This window comes from Ixodes scapularis, unplaced genomic scaffold (assembly GCF_016920785.2).
Source record: "Ixodes scapularis isolate PalLabHiFi unplaced genomic scaffold, ASM1692078v2 PGA_scaffold1__304_contigs__length_218370807, whole genome shotgun sequence".
NCBI lineage: Eukaryota > Metazoa > Arthropoda > Arachnida > Ixodida > Ixodidae > Ixodes > Ixodes scapularis.
The window spans coordinates 60,573,568-60,597,006 of record NW_024609846.1 but is presented as its reverse complement, the minus strand read 5'-3'; the positions used below and the strand labels follow the sequence as shown (position 1 = coordinate 60,597,006).

Sequence of the window (23,439 nt, the reverse complement as noted above, 5' to 3'; positions counted from 1 at the left end):
TGCATAATTTAAGCCACGATTAATCATAATATTGAACTCTTTGAGCTCGATCTGTAGTATGCATCAAGTGGCTCATCCAGTGCTTTGAGGAAAACTTTTACGTGTAGGCACTTTTAAGGTGTTTCTACTGACACACTTAAAGTGAAAGGACGTAGCCAGCCTTAAGCATATTACTATCAAAAAGAGGCCGACAAAAGTTTAGGTATACCCGATGAGAAAAATCATAAACTAATTGGAAACATAAAAACATCACCTTAATTAGCTATTCGGATTCCTTCTCAAACTGTGATGGTAAACTATTTTCGCAGGCACAAATTACTACAACGGCATATATTGTGAAACAAGCAGTAACAAAAAAATTGTGACAGGATGCGAGAAAAGAAAAGCCCACCTGACATCTCAAACGAGGCAGCGGTGAGGCTGTCCGGCCAAGACGCGACTGAACGACTCAGTCCGTAATCCTCAATTAAGCTCGCGTATATGTATCCGGCCGACCGCAATGAAGCCGAACTCAGGCACAGGGCAGAGGCTGCCACTATGGTGAAACGCCAGTACTTGTCAACAACTTTGGTTTGTTTCATATTTCCTGGGTCGGATGTGTTTCCCTGTTCATGCTTTCCTGCGCGGAAAGAAGATATAACAAAAATTGTCAGAAAGCATTGGGTGCGTCTGATGTTTTGTACACTTCTTGGTGAAAATCTCTTTTTTTCCAGTATTTTTTTTTAGATCTTAAATAGGTGGTAGCGTTCCGGAAGGCTTGCAAGGCATTCGCCATAACATCTCGTTCCAGATTATAGAACTACAACATCAAGGCTGAAAGAAAGTTTAGACATCTTGCTATTGTCAGTGATTTCTTCAGAAACCAAGGGCGATGCTCATTGATGCTTCTTGCATTGCGATTTGTTCTCAGCCGTTCTTATGTTCTACAGGCGCAGTCTTGTTAACTGCCGAGCTGTGATATGTTGCTCTGTACTTGTCACATTCTGCTTTTCCTGAGCCATCACACTATATTAAATAAGCTTTCTCAGACAAAATATTAAAATAGACATAAACATTTCGCTGTCAGATTTCATATTGCTGTGGGAAGCATCCGGCATTTTAAACTCTCTCATCGGGGAATATATTTCGCGCAGATGACAATAAATCTAGAACTCATGTTTTAAAATGAGCTACACCAGATGAGCGTAAGATCTGCATGATTTAGTTTTTTTTATGACACTCTCCACATTAATTATTACGGTCTACAATCCGACTGAGTTATTTATGTCTTTAAACAATTCAAGCTTTCAGATCCACTGTTCAATGCGATCACTGCTAGACAGGGTCGCTTCGTTTATACCTTGAAATGCTTTTTTATACGACCAAAACACTGGAAGCGGCTCATTGTCGTAGGCACTTGAATACACATGGGAATGCTTTAGAATATATAGCAAACAACGGAAGTGTAATCTTAAATGCTAAAAACTGGAAATTAGTGACTGCATGGATTGTCGGGAGGGATAGTGCAGCGTTTTTCTATAGCAACTAATCTTGCCACCAGGTATGGTTTGGGTTTCTTATATGATACACCGTAAGATACACTTACCAATATCGAGTATTTTACAGAAGAAAGTGGCTAGGTAATTAATGCCTTGATTCAAATGTAAGTGTTTGGGTTGGTGGCTACCAATTGACGATAATAAGAAATTTAAATTTATTTGAATCTCCCGACTTCTTGAGAACCTTGATCGCATGTAAAACTCCACAGATAAACAAATTAAAGACACAACTTTGCGTAACGGTTATCACGTGACAATGCTTTCAATATGGCCCAAAGTCGCATGCATTTTCCAAAGGCTCAGAGGTAATGGCATTTTATTATCAAACCCCTTCGCAAGAACATTTAGTTCGGACATGTAGGGTATAACAAAGGAATAAGCACATACTCCCAAAACGTAGACCTCTCCATATGAAATACCTGTATTAATCTTTGCAGTTCAATACGCACATTTGCGCCCCCAATTGTCAACGCAATATATGAGCGAAAAATGTAGAAGTTAATTTACGTTCATACGATTAAACCTCGTGTCGATCCAACTATACTCTCTAAGAAATGCCTGCGGTCTACTTACCCGCAAAACACTCGAAAAGCCAATCTCTACGAACTACGAAATCAGCTCAACAAATGATGAGGCGCAACGTCTGCTTAGACCACAAAATGAAGTCTGAGCTGTGGCATTACGCAATCCAAAGCGTCATGCTTGCATTGCGTAATGCAACAGCGCGGACTTGAGTTTTAGGTCTAAACGGATGTCCCGCCTCATCAATCGCTGAGCTGATTTCGTAGATCGCAGAGATTGGCTCTTTGAGTGTTTTGCGGGTAAGTAGACACGCAGCCATTTCTTAGAATGTACCGTATTTACTCGAGTAATAGTCGCACTGTTTAAGAAGAAAACCTAAGGGTTCGCTTTTCTGTGGAGCTCGCAGATTGCCAATCACGGTGTTCGACAGCATGATTCCAGCGGTTTACAGGACAGAGACAACATCGTATAGTAGACGCGAGGGCCTTGTTCATAAATGGTGCCGCTATTACTCGAGTAAACACGGTATCACCATTTTGTTTTCGGATTAATGAATACACTAACGGCAGTGTCGTACTTTATGGAAACTACTATACGACAACCCGAAGCTCAGTGAGGTCGGGATAAAACTTGGAGAATATGTTATGCATTTTAAAGTTGTAAACTTTGCACTGATACAACTGCCTTACCCGCCAAATGGAGTTCATGCGTGAGTTGTAAACGGTGGAAGGCGTCAGTTAAAGGGGGTGACTTCGCAAATTTTACCGGTATCAAGAACATCCCGGGTCGTCAAAACCCATATAGTTGCCTTGAGTATGTCTTTTTTTTCCGCAGAGTTTTACGAAATGAAATAGCGTAATATCCGCTTCGTGTAAAAGTTGTTTGCGACACACTACGCGCTTCGTTCCGGGCAGTGAAACGCTCGTGACGACCACAGTATATGAGAGGCATGTGCCGGTTTTATTCTTCCTGTGTGAAAAAAAAGTTTACTCGATATTGGTCGTTTACCTCGGAGGAACAAAGAGGCGAAATAGTGTACTGTCGGGTTCGAACAAAATGCGAGCTCTGGAGCGCGTGGCCGTCTTCACATCATGCGCCTCCTGGAGTCCTCTAAATAGTGATGACACTGCGTGGTGCAAAGTAGGAAGATGCGAGGGTGTGCGCCCTGCACACTGAAAAAAGTCTGGTCGTAAAATAACTCTTAGGGGTGTTCGGCTTGTGAATATTTTGCACCATAAAAAGTTTATTTTTAGCACTCCCTAAAAAGGCTTTTCGAATACAAACATATAAGGTGTGCTTTTAGGCTCCTTTGTTATGTGAAAGAGCTCTCTATCGCCCAGTGGCCATTCTAGTGCGCAGGGAAGATATAGTGCTTGGGGCTAAACCGTACTTCGCGAGATAAAAGAGTCTTGAGGTGTCAAAGAACCTTTCAAAATAGATATATTTTTTTGTGTGTACTGTGATGTGTTTGACCCACAACCCAGGCCTGGACGGTAGTACGCTGTAAATTCTGTCACTGTTCGCATTTCATTTGAACCCCATAATAAATCAACGTTTAGGGCTTAATAATTTAAATAGGAAGAAAAAATCATGGAGATAAGCACTTCACATTTCTTTAGTATAGCCTAGGAAAAATTGCGCTCAGCGGCAGGGCTTGAAGTGCAAGTTCTTGTGGATATGACGATTATACTTCATTAAGGTAGGTTTAGGCACATAGGACAAACTTGCACTGCTGCCAAGTGGTGCAAAGTTGTTTCACTCAAGCTCGAGGCAAATGAAGATCCACAACACATCGCCGGCCACGATCTCATATAAAAAAAAAGTAATAGCGTGCACAAGGGCTGTGTGTCCTGTCCTTTTCGTTGTTGATAGAAGAATGAGACCGGAGACTTACTTTTTGATAAATAACTCTAACGCTCGTCACTGTAGGAATATAACTTTTAACGTGCACTCTCATGTAGATTAAATACATTATGAAACAATGGCGTATGCATATTAATATTAATTCTCAATTGACATTCAAGTATCACGTACGGTCTGTATACCTACCATTGGATGATTTCGGTAAAATTTAGTCAGTATATACACAAACTACTTATTTGATGATAATAAACGCTTAATATTACAGATTACAAGCTCTACACCGGATCAACAAACAGTAGGTGAACATAAAAAAGACATAGAATGCTGTGGCCAGAGGTGATGAGTAAAGGCCAAATATTTCGTCATGAAAAAAAAACGCGTATTAGGCGCCGAAAATAGGCAAATAAACAAACGTTTTAGGCCTCCAACGTCATAAATATTGCCACCATAATTGTTATACTTAAATGCAAAGAAATTTAAACTAAGACGTGCGCGACCTGTATATACGACAGAAAAAGCTAAAAAGTGGTTATTTAAAATGGCACAAAGGTGCCAACAGTTTAACACAGCCGTTCAATTATTCCATAAAACTGCTCGACTGAACACGACCAATTGGATTAATTTAACCAGCGCACTGCTCATATTCATGTTCAATGGACACTGTCGCTTGCTCGAGCCGCCGCATGGAGTAAAACAGGCGTGAAAAAGAATACTTGAAAACTGAAAATACTGGTTAAAGAAAAACATTTTATTTCTGCCTGACGCAAATATATATTGCGACACAACAAAAACAGACAGAAATAATAAACGCAAGAGGACGATATTTTCTTAAACAATTAGCATGTTGTTACATGAGGAATGTTAGGTACAGCTCTGACCGTTTGCTCGTATACAATTATATAATCTAAATTGTACAGGCAAGACGTTCTGCACTGCAAAATACACTCCCAAACATTTGAAGAAAAATTTTCTAAAGGTGCCGTGCGCATTTTAAGTGAATTCTAAGTTTCTTCGGCCGTGTGCATTTTAAGGCGAATGGAAATGCATCAGCACAGTGATGTTTTGCCTTTCGCTCTTCGAGATGGGTGTGATCTGCTAACAAAGGTGTGTCGGATGCTCAACCGTTGTGTTGAAAATATACTTGGATTTCAGTATGCTTCTAGAAACGAGAATGCGACTGCACATGTTCACATATATCTGATTGAAGAGCACGCGGAACGTAGTCTAAAAATCACTCCGAAAATAGTGCATACAATAGCAGACCACAACCATCTCCAGTTATATTATTTAGAATTGTACCTGTTGTCACTGAGAATGAGCTTGTACGCTGAGAAGGAACTCTCGACATCGACAGATGTTACTGGAGCGTAGTTGTACTTGGGAACATTCGATAGCTTCACCGACGCCGGGATTCTAGAGTACTGACCAGCAATAATTCCTGAAACTTCTTTAAGGACAGAAAATCCCCCGTTCCTGTCCAAGACCGACTGGAGCTTCACACGTGCTTGAATAACTATTTTGCTATCATCGAAAATTAGCGCAATGTACCTAAGTAGTGTTTCACTCGAACTTTCAGGTTTCTTGAGGGTATTTCCGAAGAACATAAAATTGGCGTACAAGTGTGCGTGGTCTCCTTGGAGGCTATCCACAGAAATGGAAGCTTGAGAAATCTTGACTGAAGCCCCCTCGTCACCTGAAAAGCCGTTGATCACGGAATTGACGTTCAAACGATAACATATGGAATACTCAGCAGGTTCTAGCTATGTTCACTCAAGTGTGACGATCAGCTCTGGCGAAAGGATCACGTCCGGCAACTCCTCCTGAAAGGACCGCACTTGAGAGGCCACCTTCAGGAACACGGACTTGGCAAAAGCAATAAGTTCGTTGACGTCATTGAGATTCTTCCTCTGTTCTTCACAAGCACGATGTAGCGCGTGCGCTAGGCACGCGCCATGTACTATCTGCGGGTGGGAGGTCTTTGCTGAATGATGAACCTTGAACATGTAGGCTGCGGCGTCTGTGTAGGGCAACAAAACCTTAGCGTCTTTGACTTGTGCAGGGTACAGAACTTTCTGGGATGCATTTACAAAGTATGCCATAGACTCCCCATTTGTTCTCTCCGAAAAGGTCGAAGACTTCTCGGACGGCTCTCTGCGGTTTTGTGTTCGCCAACCGCTCGCGCCATGCATGTCAGCGCGGCGGGATACACTGACACGAGCAACCATGTCACCCTTAGCGGTTGCTTTTCTGAAGCCGTTTGAACCCCATAGATATGTAAAGCCAACTCGCCCGAGTCTTCACCCTACGGGAACCAAATATAGTTTAGAACTGTCAGTGTTGACTGGTAACATGGATAACGACCTGAAACTACACTGTAAAGCAAAACTGAAGGCTATATAGTGTTCTTATAGGCGCCGATGTTGAAAATAGGCCGTTACAGGAACTAACATCAGAAATAGTAAAACATAGGCGCTATAAAAACTAATAAACGTCTTATTAACACTCCATTTGAGCTGATATATTTATTTATTTATTTTGCGCTCAAGGAACGGGGCATTTCATACGGGGGAGTGGGAAATAAATAATACAAAAAGTGAAGCACAATGGGAGCAAAATAAATTCTCAAACATTCGTGAACTGGTAATTTGCAATACTGAAACAAAAAGAGTGTAGCTGATAATTGATGTTAGTGTGGCAGGTAAGCGATTCTAATCATTGAATGTTTTAGCAAAAAAAGGATGCAAAAAAAATTAATTAGGGTGGCAAAAACGGGACGCCGACTTTGTGACGAGGATTAATGCGAGCCGAAACAAACTACGGTGAGATCATTAACTGTGCATTGAGTTGAAAAAGATAGTGCAAGATTTTATGAAACATACCAATGCGAAACATTCTGCGACGATATGCGAGACTTGAAAGAAGTAGGTTATTTTTTATTGATGTGACATTTGCAATGCGATTATAATTGGCTAGTATAAAACATGGGTACACGTTCTGACCTGCGCGAGTGAGCCAGTGAGATAATTACTATAAGGATCTCAGATGGGTGCTGCATACTAGAATTTAGATATCACAGGCGTTTTATAGAGAAAATGTTTTAATGATAAAGGAGCTAGGTAGATGTTACGCTGGAGATAGCCAAGCATGCGATTAGCACTCTTAGTCACGTAATTAACATGCAGCTGCCTGGAAAGATCGGCGCTGATGATGACGCCCAGGAACTTGTATTCATCTAAAAGCTCTAAGGGTGTATGATCAAGGTTTTAAGTATCAGATCATTTAGGTTTATATGATATGCGCATTGTTTTGCATTTGTTAATATTAACTGCATCGACCAGAGTTCACACCACTGAAAATATTGAATCTAAATCACGTTACACTTTTTGTGAGTCCGAGTCACTAGATATAACAGGTAAATGTAACAGTCATCAGCGAAGAGTTTGATTGAAAAAGAAACGGAAACTTGTAAGTCATTAATATAAAGCAGAAAAGTAAGGGACCTAAAATAGACCCTTGAGGTGCACTTGAAGAGAGGGATGAGAAATTAGGTAGCGCCATTACATTTTACAAATTGAGAACGAGTGGTTAAAAATCAAACAATCAAGTTAAACAGGTTAGGGTCAATGTTAAAGTTTACTTAGCTTAAGCACTTGAGGTTTATGTTAGACCTTGTCGAAAGATTTTAAATAATCTAAAAAGAGTCAGGTCACCTAAGAATCCTGATCAAGTGTAACATGAAAATCGTTGGTGATATAGAGGAGTTGTGCGCCACAAGAATAATATTTCATAAATCCATGTGGGACTGGTGTAAAGAACAAATTTATTTCTAGGAAGTTAACGGGCTGTGTATAAATTACATACTCAAAAACTTGACGGGGATCGCTGCTTGGTGAGACAGGACTGCAATTAATGGAAGAGTGCTTATTACCAGATTTGTGCAAATGGAATTACTTTACCAGCTTTCCAGTCGCTAGGGAAAAAGGAAGTGTCAAGTGATTCTTAAAAACTATGTGCCAGAATTAGTGACTAATACTGACTTGTAGCTTTGGGGAATTTTGAGTTACTTTTTATCTATTCCGGTTGCCGAATACAGCTTCAGACCCTTTAGGATTTAGAACTCCATCAGGGACGAATGATGACCGAATAATTCGTTAACAGAAGACAAGTCAGAATGCTAGTTTGAATTGGCATTGTTAGAGGTATTAGAAAATTACTTAATCAACATTTCCTGAAATGTTGCAGTACATAGTAACTCATCAATCAAATTTTCTTCTGGCGTTTGCAGTGAGATAATGGAAGGTCGTTCACGGTAAGACATTACGTTCGAAAATTGACGTGGGTTATTTCTTAACCTTAACCTCAACCTTAACCTTAACCTTAACCTCAACCAAGAAATCAAGCTAATCATTTTTAACAGCACTTTTGTAGAACTGAGCAGCAACTAAATAATTGTGTCATCTGTCGGGAAAGCGTTTCTTGTCGTTGGACAGCCTGAGGAGAGTTTTGTTAAACCTCAGAGTGTTATGATTTTAGGTTATGGTTTTAGTGGTATGTATGTTTCAGTAAGTGAAGTAACCTTAACTTTAAAAAATGTCCACTTGGTCAACAGAGCGCTTTCAGAATATATCAAAAATGCATCTAAGAAATCGCCCAAATTCAACGTTAATGTCATATAAATTGACTTTGCTGTAATCTCGAATAACCTGTTTTGATTTTTGGCACAGTTTAACGGAACACACACCGCAAAATGCAATTATAAATGGTCGCTAAGGCGTGGAAGATAATTGATTAAACAGATCAAATTGGGCACAGTAGTTAGGATAAGGTTTAAAACGTTAGATAAAATAGCCGTTATCCATGTTTACTTATTAAATACTTGAAGCAAGTAAAAATCGGAAAATACTTCTAAAAACTTGGCACAGTCAACTGAAAATAAATCAGACAAGGCTGCACTCGGGCATCAAGCAATTGACAAGTCATTAAAATTGCTCCTCAATAGCAGAGGAGGTTCAGTGCATTATGTTATTTTCTAGAAAAGTCGGCAGCATGAGATGGTGTGCGATAACAGCATCCCTGTAGAAGCTTTTTATGTCTAATGGTAATACACACCCAAATTATTTCAAGAGAACTGTAAATATTCATAACAAAGGATGGGATCTCAGTACTAACTCCACCTAAGTCGCCACTACCATTTCGTTCCGTTCTGTCAAAACGAAAAGTGATAAAATGTTTTTGTCCAAGGTACAACTCTATATTTTATTTTTGCCGAGAGCCATGCCAAAATCTTGATAATGAAGCAAGGAACAAAATAGACATTTGCCTAGAATCCGGTCTCTAGGGATTTTAATTAATTTATTCTCGATTAATCAATCAATCATTCAGTTCACATTTACTTTGCCCTCCCCCCCCCCCCCGCTTAGCTGGCAGGCCTAAGGAGATTTGTGAAGGCATAATGCGAAGGACAAAAAAAAACAAAAAAACTAGCGAGTAATAATTTGGACTACGCTCCTCTGAAACTCCTCAGATTTTCTAGTGAAGAAGTCCACGCTACAATTATTTAACGTGTCATACATAAACTGCATGCGTGTCAATGGAGCACTAGATTCTAAGTTAGAAGGGTAAACGAAGGTCGGAAATCTATCTTGTCGTTGGGGAACATGAAATGAGATGCTATTTTGTTAAAGGGGAAAAAGAACAACAGAGTTGAACACCTAATAAAAAATAAACATTATATTGTGCGCAAGGCGTCTATCTAAAATAGGTGATATCTCAAGAGAGGCTGAAAGACGTGCACAATAATAAAAAAATAAAAAGAAGAAAACTCTCCGTGTATTGTGGCAATCTGCACAGCTCTTACAAAGCGTCCTTACACAGACTCTAGTCTAAGCGTTTGACAGACTAACTCCTAGGGAATTTGGAACAGTAGAAGCAAATTCAGCAATATATAATTATGACGGTGCACATACCAGATGAACAGTTATTTTGTATTTTTTTCGAAGTTTCCTGCTGGGAAAGGGGCACGCCGGTCCCAATTGCTGCGTCATTCTTGGGAAAAGTGCCGAAGGTTGACATCTGTGAATGTGCAACGTGTGTGTCGCAGTCTTCTGGATCCGATTGGGAGGCCTGTAATGGTGATGATTTAAAATATTTACTTTTTATTTAATTGGAGAAAGCATAGAAATCACTCGGAGCCAAGCCAAGGCTGTACACTATAAGAAATCTGCTGTGTCTGCTTTCCCGCTCGTAACTTGGGAGAACGGGTCACTTTAAACTACAGAAGGACCTTTTCGAATCCCGAGGCTGTAAATATATTTATGTAGAAAGTAAACTAATTGCTGGTAAACCGGACAGGATGTTAACATGCATAAGGTCTTCATCATTGTTACACTACGGGCTGTTTCCTTAGATCTAAACATTATATTAGCCTCTTTCTTCGCTCAGCTCTCTAACATTGCAACGATTGACTTTTTCAAGAGCTTTGCGGAAAATGAAACGCTTGGATGTTTTTGAGTCTAAGGCGAAGGTTGAAAGACGTGTGTATTTTTGCGCCAAAAGATTCATCATGTAATCAAGTTTTTTAGCAGGCTGTGGTATAGCACTGTCCGGTCGGACACGCACAGTTCTTTCCCGCAGCCTATGAAGACCTTCCGTAAAACTACCGTTAATTAAATCGGTAGCGGCTTATTCGAACCCAAACAAAGACGACGACAAGGGTAGATGTTGCGCTGGTTGTGCATCTCCTACCTGACTGCTGATTACTACGCAGATGAGCCACAAAACAAATTACGACCTCGAAGGCGACAGAAACTAAAATATTCGTATGACTCAAAAGTAAGCGAGCACCTTATCTCTTCGTTTCGGTGTTCCGATCTACTCGTGGGTCATCCCAGGATGATAAGAAAAAGGTGATAACATTTCTAGCGTTTCGGTTTTTTATTCCGTTTACCAAAAATATTTTCTCACGTATATTAACTTGATTGGCACCTGGATGACGGGTGTGACTCGTGGTTTAAACTAAAAGAGAATGGTACACTTCATGGTCTTTTACACGTGATACTGCATCAATCAATTTTCCTCGCTTTGTGATGCAACGTCGGAAGGAACTGTTCACATTTTTGCCATATTTTTTGGGAGAAACATTAGACCTGTCTGGCTCCTTTTTATCACCCATTTCTGATGACATTATTTTGCAAAATATATGTATAAAGCTTCCCGGCTAGGTTTGAAAGAGTTCGCACCTTCCACATCCTTACGGACAAATAAAACCAACTTATAAGGTCACACCGGTATGTGGCCGTCGTTTGTTGTACACCAAGAAAGAAAGCAATTGTACACCTGGCAGGTAAGAATGAGAAAAAATATAGTGACACTCTCAATATAATTGTCTTCACGAATAATCTAATATTTTAAACAATTGCAATCTAAATTTCAACGGTTTCCAGCGTTCAAAAAGAGTAAAGGAACAACCGTTTCTTAGTGCTTTAACGTCAGAAGCCTTCGCTGCGATAGCGCGAAAACAGTGTATGATCTGTTTTCATGCGCATTTATTTTTACCGTGCTACGGACGTTTAGCGAGCTTCCCCTCTTTCAGAAAAAATAGATACCGTGGTAGAAGCCAACACACTGATTTTAGAAACGCCGTTGACATTGCTTGAATTTGGTTCGCTTCGTTCAGCACCTGTTGTTAACCGGGTAGGACACGTTTATTGTGAACGAAAACATCTTTGAAGAGGGCAGGGTGAAGCTACGGTTTCCCGAATAGTGTTCCATGTGCGCATTTTTTGCCGACCCTTGCAAATGCATTTTCTTTTGATGAGAATGGTATAGGATGTATTCACGGACGTAATTTCGACCACTTTTTTATGCGATGAGTTTTATGACACGTGCAAACGGCCACCATCACAATGATTCTTATGACTCCCTCAAATTTATATATTGCATAAAAGTGTATAAGTCTCATCACTGTGACATCGAGAAAAAAGATTCGCATTATACATTTTACGCCATGTTAATACCATCCAGGGATGGGCAGTATTTCAAATACTTTGTGTATTTTGCATTTGTATTTAATTACAAATTGGGTAATGTATTTGACGTGTGTATTTAAATACTAAAACATGGGTATTTCAAATACAATTGTAATTAAATACAATTTTGTGGGAGAAAATACATCCCTCAAATGTATTGTCACAGTTCAGAGCTGGAAGAAAACTACGTTCTGCACCGAATGCAGTGTCTCTCAATCAAGCACAAGCGTTTAGTGACTTTGTGATTACGGTGCTAATCCAGGCCAAGGAGAGTGACGAAATCGACGTTCACAGGCAGACTGGCTAAAAAAGTGCCTGTGACAACTTGTGATGCTTTCCATCCTGATATCCATCCATATTTTTGCCCGGAACATTCTAAATGCGCGGGTCGTCCAGATTTTCGCAACTGGTGCGAGTTGCAACAATAAAAAAATTCTCTAGCTAGTGCTGCGCATCTTGGTCGTCTCCGTTCTTTGTTGGTCTATACCAAAATGTAATCGACAAAAAAAAAACTGCATCTCCACGTGGTGAATGAAGTTGATTGGGGCGAAGCTCTGGTGGTGCTTGTCTGCGTAGACGCTGAGCCGCAGCATGCCGAGCCTTTCGTTCGTTTTCATCCATGTCACGCTGCGTTCAAATGCTCAAATGCGTATATAATCACGTTCCATACCACACATTCTCTTTCCGACATGGATGAAAACGAACGAAAGGCTCGGCATGTTGCGGCTCACCGTCTGCGCAGACAAGCACCACCAGAGCTTCGCCCCAATCAACATCATTCACCACGTGGAGATGCGTTTTTTTTTTTTGCCCTACACGATCACGGGAGCACGTGCTCACGTGCTCGTCAGCACGTGAGCGCGTGAGCTTACGGGCAGGAGCACGTGCACCCGACGGCGGGCGGACATACGGACATGGCTAGCCCCTAAGGAGCTTCGCCCCTAAAAAAGCTGCTTGAAGCTCTGTACTTTTTTCACGTATTACGCCCAAGGTGATTACATTTTTTCGTGATTATTTTCTATTACGTTACTAGAGCCTCGCACACTAACTCCTGAGTGCGCGATGCAAAATTAAAATGAGAAACCCAGAAACCTGTTGCAAGTGCCCTGAAGTCGCTGACGCAAATTTTGAGGAATGTATTTGGAAAAGCATTTGGAGAAGACAAAATAAATTTGTTTGTATTTGTATATTGTACTTAAATGCTTTTTTAGAAATGTAATTAGATTTGTAATTAAATACATTTTTGATGAAGTATTTTTTATTTGTATTTCGATACATATTTGCCTGTATTTTGCCCATCCCTGATACCATCTATACAGTTTCACGCGCAGCTTTTACAATGTTCATTATGTCAAGGGTGGCGCAGGCACATTTTTATATGTTTTCGTAGTCTCCATCCAAGCCTAAGGTAATTTCTTTTTTTTCTCGTGTGTCGTACCTGGAGACCCGATGCCGCTACAATTTGCCATTCAATAGCCCTTAATTTAAGATATGCAGTCAAGGGTCTGCCCACACACACATAACAAGACATTCTGCCGAATTTACAACGCCCAGGCACATGGAGCACTAGCCGCAGCTTTGTTTTTGTGATCGCCTACCTTAAAAACTAAATAAAAGAACCCAGGTGTTTTTCTTTTAGACGTCACAAACCTCATTCGCTTGTCCTGAGTTGTGTAGGGACGACAAAGGGAGGAGCTTCTTCACTCCCTTTGTCGTCCCCCACTTTGCTCCCCCAGCATTTGCATCACGCGGTAACAACATCCCGCAATTCCGCGCAGCCGAGCTCATGTAGACATTCGAGGGGGATGGGGAATCTTTTACTCGGGCTGGACAAACAGTCCCCATGCGACTGACGTTGCACATCTTCGCAAATGGCAGTATTTTGTTCGCGTGTCTGGCAACTTTAGAGGTTTTGCTGAGTGGGATGGTGGAACCGGGATCGCCTAACTTGCTGTGGCTTGCGCTGTTGGGCATGTCGTCCGAGACTCCCGAATGAGTCTTCGATGTGCATCAATGCCGTCCTCAAGCCGCCCCTATACTATGGCCTTGGGCTCCACGTTCTTTGTGCTGCATTCATTCATTCAAAAATGACCCTTTTTTTATCAACAGGAAGAAGTTTGTCGACTTCTGCATCCACAGCAGCGCTGTTGCCATAATCACCTATCGTCGTTTTATCTATGCCTCTATTTGTCTACGGTCGTCAGCGCGTGCTGTGGTCTGCGGTCGAAAATGCGAGAATATTTCCCCGCTAAATGTAGTGGGGAACTTTCTGCGGCTTTAGAAGGAAAATTTTCTAGCCAAATTTAGCAGGGAACCTTTCCCACTAAATTTAGCGGAAAACCTTCCCCGCTAAATCGAGCAGAAAAAAATCCCCGCCAAATTTAGTGGAAAAAATCTCCCGCTAAATTTCGCGGAAAAACTTCCCCGCTAAAGCGAGCGGAAGAAAATCTTTGCGAACTTTAGTGGAAAAATTTCCCCGCCAAATTTACCGGAAAAGTTTTTCCGCTATATTTAGCCAGCAAATTTCAGCGCTTAACTTGGCGGAAAAATTTTCACGCTAAATTTAGCGGGGGAATTTCTCCACTAAGTTTAGCGAAAAAATTTCCCCGCCAAATTTAACGAGAATTTTTGCGAAAATGTCCCGCTAAATGGGAGGAGGCAGAAGAGGAGGGAACGGGGAAGAGGGGCATACCCTCCCCTCCGTATCCTCCCCTCCTCGTCCTTGAAAGTTGCGCTCTAATTTGGCATTAGAGAGGATTGTAAACGTCTTTCATTTTTAAATAAGATATTGGTGTGTCCGATCTGATACTGCTCCTTTGAACACGTACTAACCAAACCAAAAGGAACATGAACTAATGGTCAAAACATTTGATAAAAGTAAAATTTTCCCCTGAAGGTATTGAGTTTTAAACTTACGCCGGCTGCGAGGTTTTCAGGAGACGAGTCTCTACTGGCAATAATTAAAAAAAAACCTACTTTCCCTATCCGTGTACGTCCCCTGCGGGCCTGCGGACGAGCAACGCGGGCAGCCAGAAGCGGCTTTCGGGCGCCAGCGATCGAGATTAATTTTTCACTGCTTCAAGAATAAAATTCCTTTGCAATGGGTAGCAATCTGTGCTTTGTGATAGCTTGTACAGGAACAGTGCCTGGGGAAAGCTTCTTTTTTACCCTTAGTTTTGTGGGAGAAAAAACAAAATGCGCTTCCTGGCAGCAATGGAGGCCAGCCACTTTGAAGTGCTTTTGCGCGAAATGTGTGCCGAGAGAACAAGTATCGCATGAAACATTCTCGCTTATGCCCGGAATAGTTACGGGCTTCAGTACACCGCTTTATACTTTATAGCCGTGTGCTGCGAGTTGAGTATCCTTCTGCAGCTGGACCAGCTTAAAGAGCGACAAGCGCTGACTCATGCCGGCTGTAACCACTACGACATCCGTCCAAAGAGGAGCGCGAATAATATCGAAAAAAATAGTGCACATTCTAGCATTATAGTCGACATTTGGTGCAGTTTCATTTGTTGCTCACGATTGCTTCAATGTATTTTCTTTTTTTTATAAACATCACATCTGTTTTAGAAATCGAATCTAGCTTGAGCTACTTTTGGAGTTCCACTCACGCGACCGATTTGTTGAAGACAAGAAGCGAAACGTCTAGACAAAGTTCAAGTCTTAGTTTAGATATGACTTTCGACACATTGCTATTCGTATCTGGTATTACAGATATTTAGGCAGTAGGCCTTGAGCTCCATGAAAATACGATAGAACAATTCCCTAGTTTGTCAAATGGTTGGCATGCAGTTTTGTCTCACAGAAAAACTGTTGAAAGCGTTTTTATCTTATTTTATTGCGGAGAAATGTTATTTAGGGCTGAAAAGATCTTAAAATTATGAAAATATTAATTTCGTTGAGGAGAGGCAAGCAAATTTATAGCTGATAAAAACTGTGAAAAACGAAAACTTAATTTTAAAAAAATCGTATATAGAGTTGCACTATTTCTTATGTGCACTCGGGGATGAGCGTTTGATGAGCGTGTTTCATTCGACACCAACAATAAAAAATATGGTACAAATGTTTTTGGGGGTGGGGGGGGGGGTGTAACTTTTGTTAACTTATTTATAATTTAAAATGTTATGAAGCATCTTTTTACTTTACGCACTATTTCAAGTAAAAATTGTTTATTTGAAGATGAATAGTGTATTTGTTTATTTTATAAGCCTTTCATTGCACCTTGATGTATGGCTTGGGGGTTGCGGAGTTCTTCACAGTTTCTTTTTAACGCGATCTTCACAAACTAAAACCTGCTATCTGTCCTACACGAATCCAGTTCATATCATTACATACATTTCATTGTTTATGAGAATCGCAGCCTACGTGTGTTAGGTCACAGCCCAGCACGGGCATGTTCATTGTTTTGGAAGGCGAGCAAAGTATTCACCACAAGCACGAACGTTGAAAATGGCACCGACCAGAAGCGCTTTTCTGGAGCGGCCTGTAGATATTTCGCTAAACTGCTTAAGCGGCTGGGAGCTGATGTATGCTACAAGAGTAGTTACACATGCCGCGTCTGCAACAGTACTTTTTCTAAAGAAATTATAAAACAAATGGCATGTTTCTTCAGGTATAAGACGAGAGTGTGGAGCAGCTGTATCCACATTTCGAACATTCTCTGTGGTGCTTCGGTAATTTATCAAACTGTTTATTGCTTGACTCGTTCACATATCTTTGCCAGAGTAACTGCCAGCTTCTGATGGAAGGAGAACGGATTTGCTAGCGATTTCACGAAACTAGCGAGCCGCGGCTTGGCAAAAATGGTTTTCTCAAAATCCAATTTGCTGTTCTTCTTTCTTTCTTGTTTTACTTTTTCATAGTTTACCGCTTAGGCCAAGGTCATACTTTGTGCCGATAGAGACTATTATGAACTTGCACGGACGCTCCTGTTTTTTTTGCTGTTAGACGCGAGAGGGGCGGGGCGAGTGTGTTCGATCGCCGGCCTCGCGCCTCGGTGCCCGCTGGTAACGTTACAATTGGGTGAGGGGGAAAACTGAGGAAAAACTAGCGATAACGTTGTTTCGGTTTCGGCAGCGAACAAAATATAACTTTTTTTAATTAGCTAGAGTAAATCTGGGGGAACGAGATATAATTTCGGAATCAGGAAGCCATCCACATTCAGATGATGCCTTTGGATTATGTAGCTAAAAAAAATCGGCAGAGTTCCCCTTTAAGTCATGCCCACACCGAATGCTGACTATACTCTAGAAGGGTATGCTCTGTCCAGCACCTCCTAGAAGAGAAGGCCGTAGCGCTTCGAGTGGTTACGTCACAATGTCGGAGAAGGAAGTCCATGGCGCAACTACGTGAAAAAATGTCTCGCATCCACGTGAAAAAAAAAAACAAAAAAAAAACGTTTTGTGTTGACTGCCACGGTGGTATTCGTGAGCGTTTATCCGACATTAATATATGTTTTAAAAGCGCCAGTCTTGTGCAATTTATTATATACATAATATAAACGTAATATACAGCGCGCTACCCAAGGTTGAAAGTTCCAAATTTATATTTATGATTATCACCGTAACCGCGGGACTACGTGCAGCCCCGCAGCTCCCCACACTTTTCGAATGAAGCGGTTTGCTGCGACGTTTTCTTCCCCCGGCTTTTTGATAAATTTACGTTGTGTGTTAGTTGCTGACTGTCTAAAAAGGCTTTTTGATAAATTTACGTTGTGTGTTAGTCGCTGACTGTCTAAAAAGGAAGATGGAGACTTTTAGAAGGGAAGGAAACCGAAAAAAATTCAGTCATGGCCGCAGGGAGCGCACACGAGCAAGAGATGGGTCGACGACGTTAAGCCTCCCACACCGCTGCCGCTGCTCTCGTGAGTGTGTGTGTGTGTGTGCGTGCGTGTGTGTGTGTGCGCGCGCGTGCGTGCGTGTGTGTGCACGCGCGTGCGTGCGTGCGTGTGTGTGTGTGTGTGCGTGCGTGTGTGTGTGCGTGTCCGTGCGCGTGTGCGTGTGTGTGTGTGTGTGTGTGTGTGTGGTTCTTTTGATCCTCCTACCCTTCGTTTCTTGGTCGTCACCGCAGTCTCGGGTAGTTTTTTTGTGTTCGCTTGATACTACGGCATTTCCGTGGATTTGCAGAATAAGTCATGCTACGGATTGAGTGACATGTGTGGCAACTAGTCAACGATGACACTGGTCGATTATTGATAGACCCCTTTCTCGACAGAGAGAGACTTAAAGTTCGTGTTGAAATGTTTTCGTGGCAGGTATTGTGGAACGTATGGATACGGTTGACATGTAAGAAACAACTTATTTATGGGTTTTCTTGGTCATGTGGGACGCAAGTAAAGTGCTGCAGTCGGGGTTTTTTTTTTTTTCGTGATATTGAATGAAATTTTGTTCGTCATTATCCGTGTGCGGTTGCGTCGACGTTTGTAAATATGCGTGGTAAGATATCAGTTTTCAGTGTAAGGTAAATAACAAGTTTGTGTGATTATACAAAGTGTGTTGTTTGTGCTTATGTGTTTATTTATACTAATGTTATTGTTTGCCTTTACCGCGTTCATATTAGAATCTTTACTGTATTAATGTAATAGTATTATTGTATACAAAATAAGTTACATATTGTTCTAAGGCAGCTTGAGCCCACTGCGAGAAGTAAATTAGTTGACTGTAAACATTAATTTTAGTACCCCTGCCACACGGAACAGTTAATATATTTTCATTAAATAATATGGAACTTAATCAGTTCGCGGTCTTGCGTGATTATAAAAGCGTCGCAAGCAGATTTTTTTACCTCATAATGTCATTCGGTTGAAATTATATTATTTTTGCCATGTGGCCACGGTATGATGCGAGAATTCAGCGACTGCACGCGATAACATGCTTACACTATCGTAAGTGACACTTGTCTGGCCGTGTCCGCGTCAACTACTTCTACCTGATTTTTAACTGTGATATGTTTTGCTGCGTCCAATCACTGCGTGTCTCGCCATTTTGTTGGAGTATTTCTGCGTAAAATATGCATTCCTTCAGCAATACTTGCGTAACTCAATGTTTTCTTTTATACGCCTACCTCGTGCCATTTCATGCCAATTATTTAGAGGTGTAATATTTTGCCCAGCTTTCATTTTAGCTAATAAGACGCGTTATGACGGTTGATCAACACGCGTTGCCTTCGCTTCGACGCGCGCCCTCGATGGCCTTCCTTTGCGACTTCACGAGATTAGCGCTACGGCCTTTTCTTCTAAGAGGTGTTGCCCTGTCTCACTAAAACCGTTGAGTACCGCCAAAGCTACAGGGGAGAGAGTGTATCCCTACCTGTTCTTGAGGAGGAAAAGAAAAAAACGGGGGAATTCCAGCCCCTCTTTCCCGTTCCCCTTTCCCTCCTCTTGATACGGTTGGCATTCGCTCTCTCCCCTGTAGCTTTGGCCGTACTGCACGGTTCTAGTGAGACGGACTATAGTTTTAATAATCAGACAATAAGCCTCACTTGACGGTGCATGGCTATCAAGAGGACTTACTGGCTGGAGTGGTGTAAAGCCTGTTAAAAGGGCTTCGAGACCCTTTACAGGTTGCCCTGGAAAGCCTAAAAGAAGGCCTGTATGGTTATGCCATATCTACATGAGGTTTTCCTCAGCCTCAAAAATGTAGTGCAACGTCATGGTGCGCCCTTGGTTTTCTGGGCACCGTTGAAATCGGTTCGTCTATGCAGTAAAATTGGCAGGGGGAGAGCTAGCAGATCTGTATGTGGAAAAATATCTGGGCAGAACCAACCATATTGCCGCTGACGCAAAGTTGTGCTCCGATAGGAACCCGAAATCTAGAAAACGCGTCAAATTTAGCTTTTTTTTTAAACCTTGTAGAATGCACTACGTGCGTTCTATCTTCAAAAATAAATTAATCTACTGGTTTTCTAATGATGCCTAGCAATTTTCGAACGGGAGCCATTTGTTAATTGTCACTAATTAAAAAGTTAATTGGCAATTTTAGTTCAATATTTATCTAATTAGTATGTTTTTCTGGAAATCCCTAATATCCTCAATTGCTGGCAGTTGTTCCCGCAAGGAGCTTTTTTTTTTTTACTCAACCATCATATTTGGGGAATTCTGAAAGTTGTTTGAAACGTCCGATTTATCTTGAAAAGTTTGAAAGATCATTTATCTTTCGTAACCCCATCCCAACCTTTCTTGGACATTCACGCCTTGAAGATGTCCAATAACAACAAACAACAACAAACGTCGCAATGATTCCAATGATATCTTAGATGGCGGTCTTAAAATATCCATCATCACTTATTAAACTTTCGGGCTCGTATAGCTTGTATTCTACGGCTCTACAGTTTTTTTTTTTTTTTTCGCATTGAATCTAGTTCGTTGCACTAACCAAATGACCAATTTCAGATTTTTTGAGAAACAATAATGATGCTCCTGAGGACTGTAATTGCGTGGGTATCATTGAGCACAAATCAATTAAAATTTTGATATTTACAAGAAAACATTTTATTCATCGGAGTGAAACTGAAACTACAAAACGGAGTGTTACGTCTTAAAAGGCAACTCCACTCAATTTGGAAAATTTCTAAATAGGAGCCGATTTCGCTTTGAGAAGCTCACAAAAACAATCCTCAATCCTTTGTTTCGCGAAAAATAAAATATTATTCGTGCTATTTTACTTTAGCCATAATCCCAAACCGAAACCGAAACGATGACAAAGCCGGACAACATTGTATCTTCGGCATCACTAAGCATGTACACCCACGTGATGTACGAGGGGTCACGTGATCTATCACGCGGACATCCGATTCGCAGACATCGTCGCGTCGTCTGCAAAGCACGTGCCATTGCACGTCAATACGGACTGAACGCACAAGCCGCGCTCAACGAGGCGATGGGCCTATCGGTAGGGTATCAATTAGTGATGGATCGAATCTGCCGAACATCAGATTCGGCAAAGTTCGGCAATTGCCGAACTTTTAAAGGAAAGTTCGGCAAAGATTCGGCAAAATTCGGCAAAGGTCTGCGCATGCGCGAGAACGCGATGGGGGCGGGGCCATGGATTGCAAATGGACGCCGTGCAGTCGTACGGTTACTATCGTGCAGTGCACGGTGTTGAAACGTAGTACAACCAGGGATTAGGGCGAAGTGTAGAGTGAGTAGGTAACACGGTAACTGCAAAAAAGAAAAGAGTCAAAGTACAGGCTAGCTGGTGGAAGTCAACCACCATTTGCCTTGTCCTTTGCACCAGTCACGGTGCGAAGGACAAGTCGTATGTGATTGGTTGATGACGACGAGAACGAACTATATAAGAGGAAGTTGTTGAAATAAACGTGTAGCTGAGTTTGAGACCTGTATGTTTTTTCTGTTACTTCTGCTCTTCGAAAAAAAAAAACAGTCTCGGGGTAAACGACGAAATGGTTGACGGTAACTGCGTTTGTGAGCGAGCGTGGTTCTCTTAAATATTTTCTGCCTTAGGAATGAAAGATCGGCCAGTAATTAAAGCAGTCCACTGCGCAAAACAAATGATGTTGTACATTTTGGACGTTGAGATTCTCATTTGGCATTTCTGGTGATGCAACGAGGTAGTTGAAACATTGGCCGACAATTAATTTAAAGCACTCCTCGCTGGTATAACAATTCTGTTTTCGGGTCAGAAGTAGTGTGTTCCAAAACAAAATAATATTGCTTTTTCAATTAGCGTTATTCCGCGATTTTCCTTTGTCTGCATAAAACTAAACACAGAACTATAAAGCTCGACGTTGCACATCCGACGTTTCTAACTCTCCCTATCTTCCTAAACGTTCGTGTGTTTCCTAACACCAGTAACTGGAATTTTAAAGGTTAAAAACGAGACCTTGATCATATGAGACGCACACCTTTATATAAACCTGACGTCAAGTGACTCAAATCGAAAAACATGCATATTTACAATAATATCGTTATATCATCTGGTGACGGCTCAGCAACCGTTGCATTCGTTTTTGCACACAGAACGGTAAAACTTAGAGAAAGCTAGAACGCAGCGTTATTTCCCTCATTTTAACAATGTACACACGTGCAGGCTTCCGCTAATAATGCCTCAAAACCGAAACTCTCGTAGCCTGATTCGTGACTGCGCCACGCTCGCTTTTACCCAACCCAACCACGCCACTTGTTCAAGGAGTCATTAAAATTGCCAGAAAACACACAAAAACGACACCGATACAATTATCCTGTAGAATATCCCATTACTTAGTAATAACTCTGTCAAAATGCATCACATGTTGCAGTTAAGTTAAGAAAAAAACAACATAAAACCTTTTTTCTCCAGAAAAAACTAAATTTCAACGTTAAGTCTGGTAACAATGTATTTTTGCCGAAGCTTTGCCCAATCTCTGGAAAAAGTCGGCAGAAGGTTGGTTTTGCCGAATCCCAAAATTCGGCGCCGAACTTTCGATTCGGCAAAAGTTCGGCCCATCACTAGTATCAATATTCGAGCGCCGACCCGGCCGAGCGCGTCGCTCACGTCTCTCACGGCGCTAACGCCACCCGTGCTCTCCCTGAAAAAAAAAAAAAAAAAAAAGAAACTGTTCGTGCTTGACCATGTCACAGACGTGCCGGGAGAAGGAATTCGGAGGAAGCGGAAATTCTGCCGGAAAACCAGCGGATTCGTGCTTCTCAAACTTTGATAGCGATTTTAATGAACTTCTAGGCGGAATTCTGTCGTAATATGTGCCAGGTGGGCTTTGTAGATGATAACAAAGAGAACTGTATTGTTTTGCACTACTGAAAAAAAGCCGAAATTCACTTTCTTGGATTGAAGAGGTACGGTTTAGGCCTTCAAAAAGGCGCAGAGGTCTACTAAACGAAAAATTACGGTTTTTCAAACTTTAATTTTTTAGACTTTTTAGAAATAGTTAGACCAGCGAGATTTCAAACGTGGTTGCGTTATATTCAAGCTTTAAACATTTTTGTAAACGAAGACTGAAGGAGCATATTACAATAAATTCGTTAATAAAAAATAAACTTTCATAAGGGAGCTGTCAATATTTCAGGAATAGCAAGAGCAGGCTATTGCTGAGTTTTGGCAAGTTCCACTTTGATATTGTCGATTTCATAACCAAATAAAAACGTCTCATTTGCTTTTTTATTGCGTAAAAACCGACACAATATCTGGCTAGGTAGCTTTCCTAAAAGACAAAAGAAAAGAAGGCTGAATTCACTTACAAACGAAGCGAGAATTCGTTGAGAATGCAGGTAATCCGTAGATGTTCATTTCCTTCCATTCTACGCGGCTTGGGTTCTTAGTTGTTTTAAAAGCGGAAGGAAAACCATTCTTTAGCCATATGTTTCTAAAGGCCAGCGTGAGGTTTTTAGTGTACTGTGAGGAATGTAAAGCCGCGCTTCATCCACGTGCCTTTACAGAACTACCACGCAGAGCAGAGCTCTTTATCTACTTCGACACAGATGGTCCCGCAGGCCCGCTCATACGTTTTTTTTTTTTGTTTTTTTTTTGTCCCAT

General features: G+C 41.3%; 1 protein-coding gene across 1 annotated transcript in view; it reads right to left on the bottom strand.

The window, feature by feature from the left end:
* Window positions 1–23,328, bottom strand: part of LOC8037321 (hexuronate transporter) — a 29,219-nt gene extending 5,891 nt beyond the window's left edge. The window contains exons 1-3 of the mRNA XM_029978435.4: window positions 23,145–23,328; window positions 9,890–10,046; window positions 392–619 (exon numbers count right to left, since the gene is read on the bottom strand). Coding sequence (XP_029834295.2) covers window positions 392–619; window positions 9,890–9,995 — 334 coding nt within the window. The 5' untranslated portion in view covers window positions 9,996–10,046; window positions 23,145–23,328. The remainder of the gene's footprint in view (window positions 1–391; window positions 620–9,889; window positions 10,047–23,144) is intronic.
* Window positions 23,329–23,439: the final 111 nt, after the last annotated feature.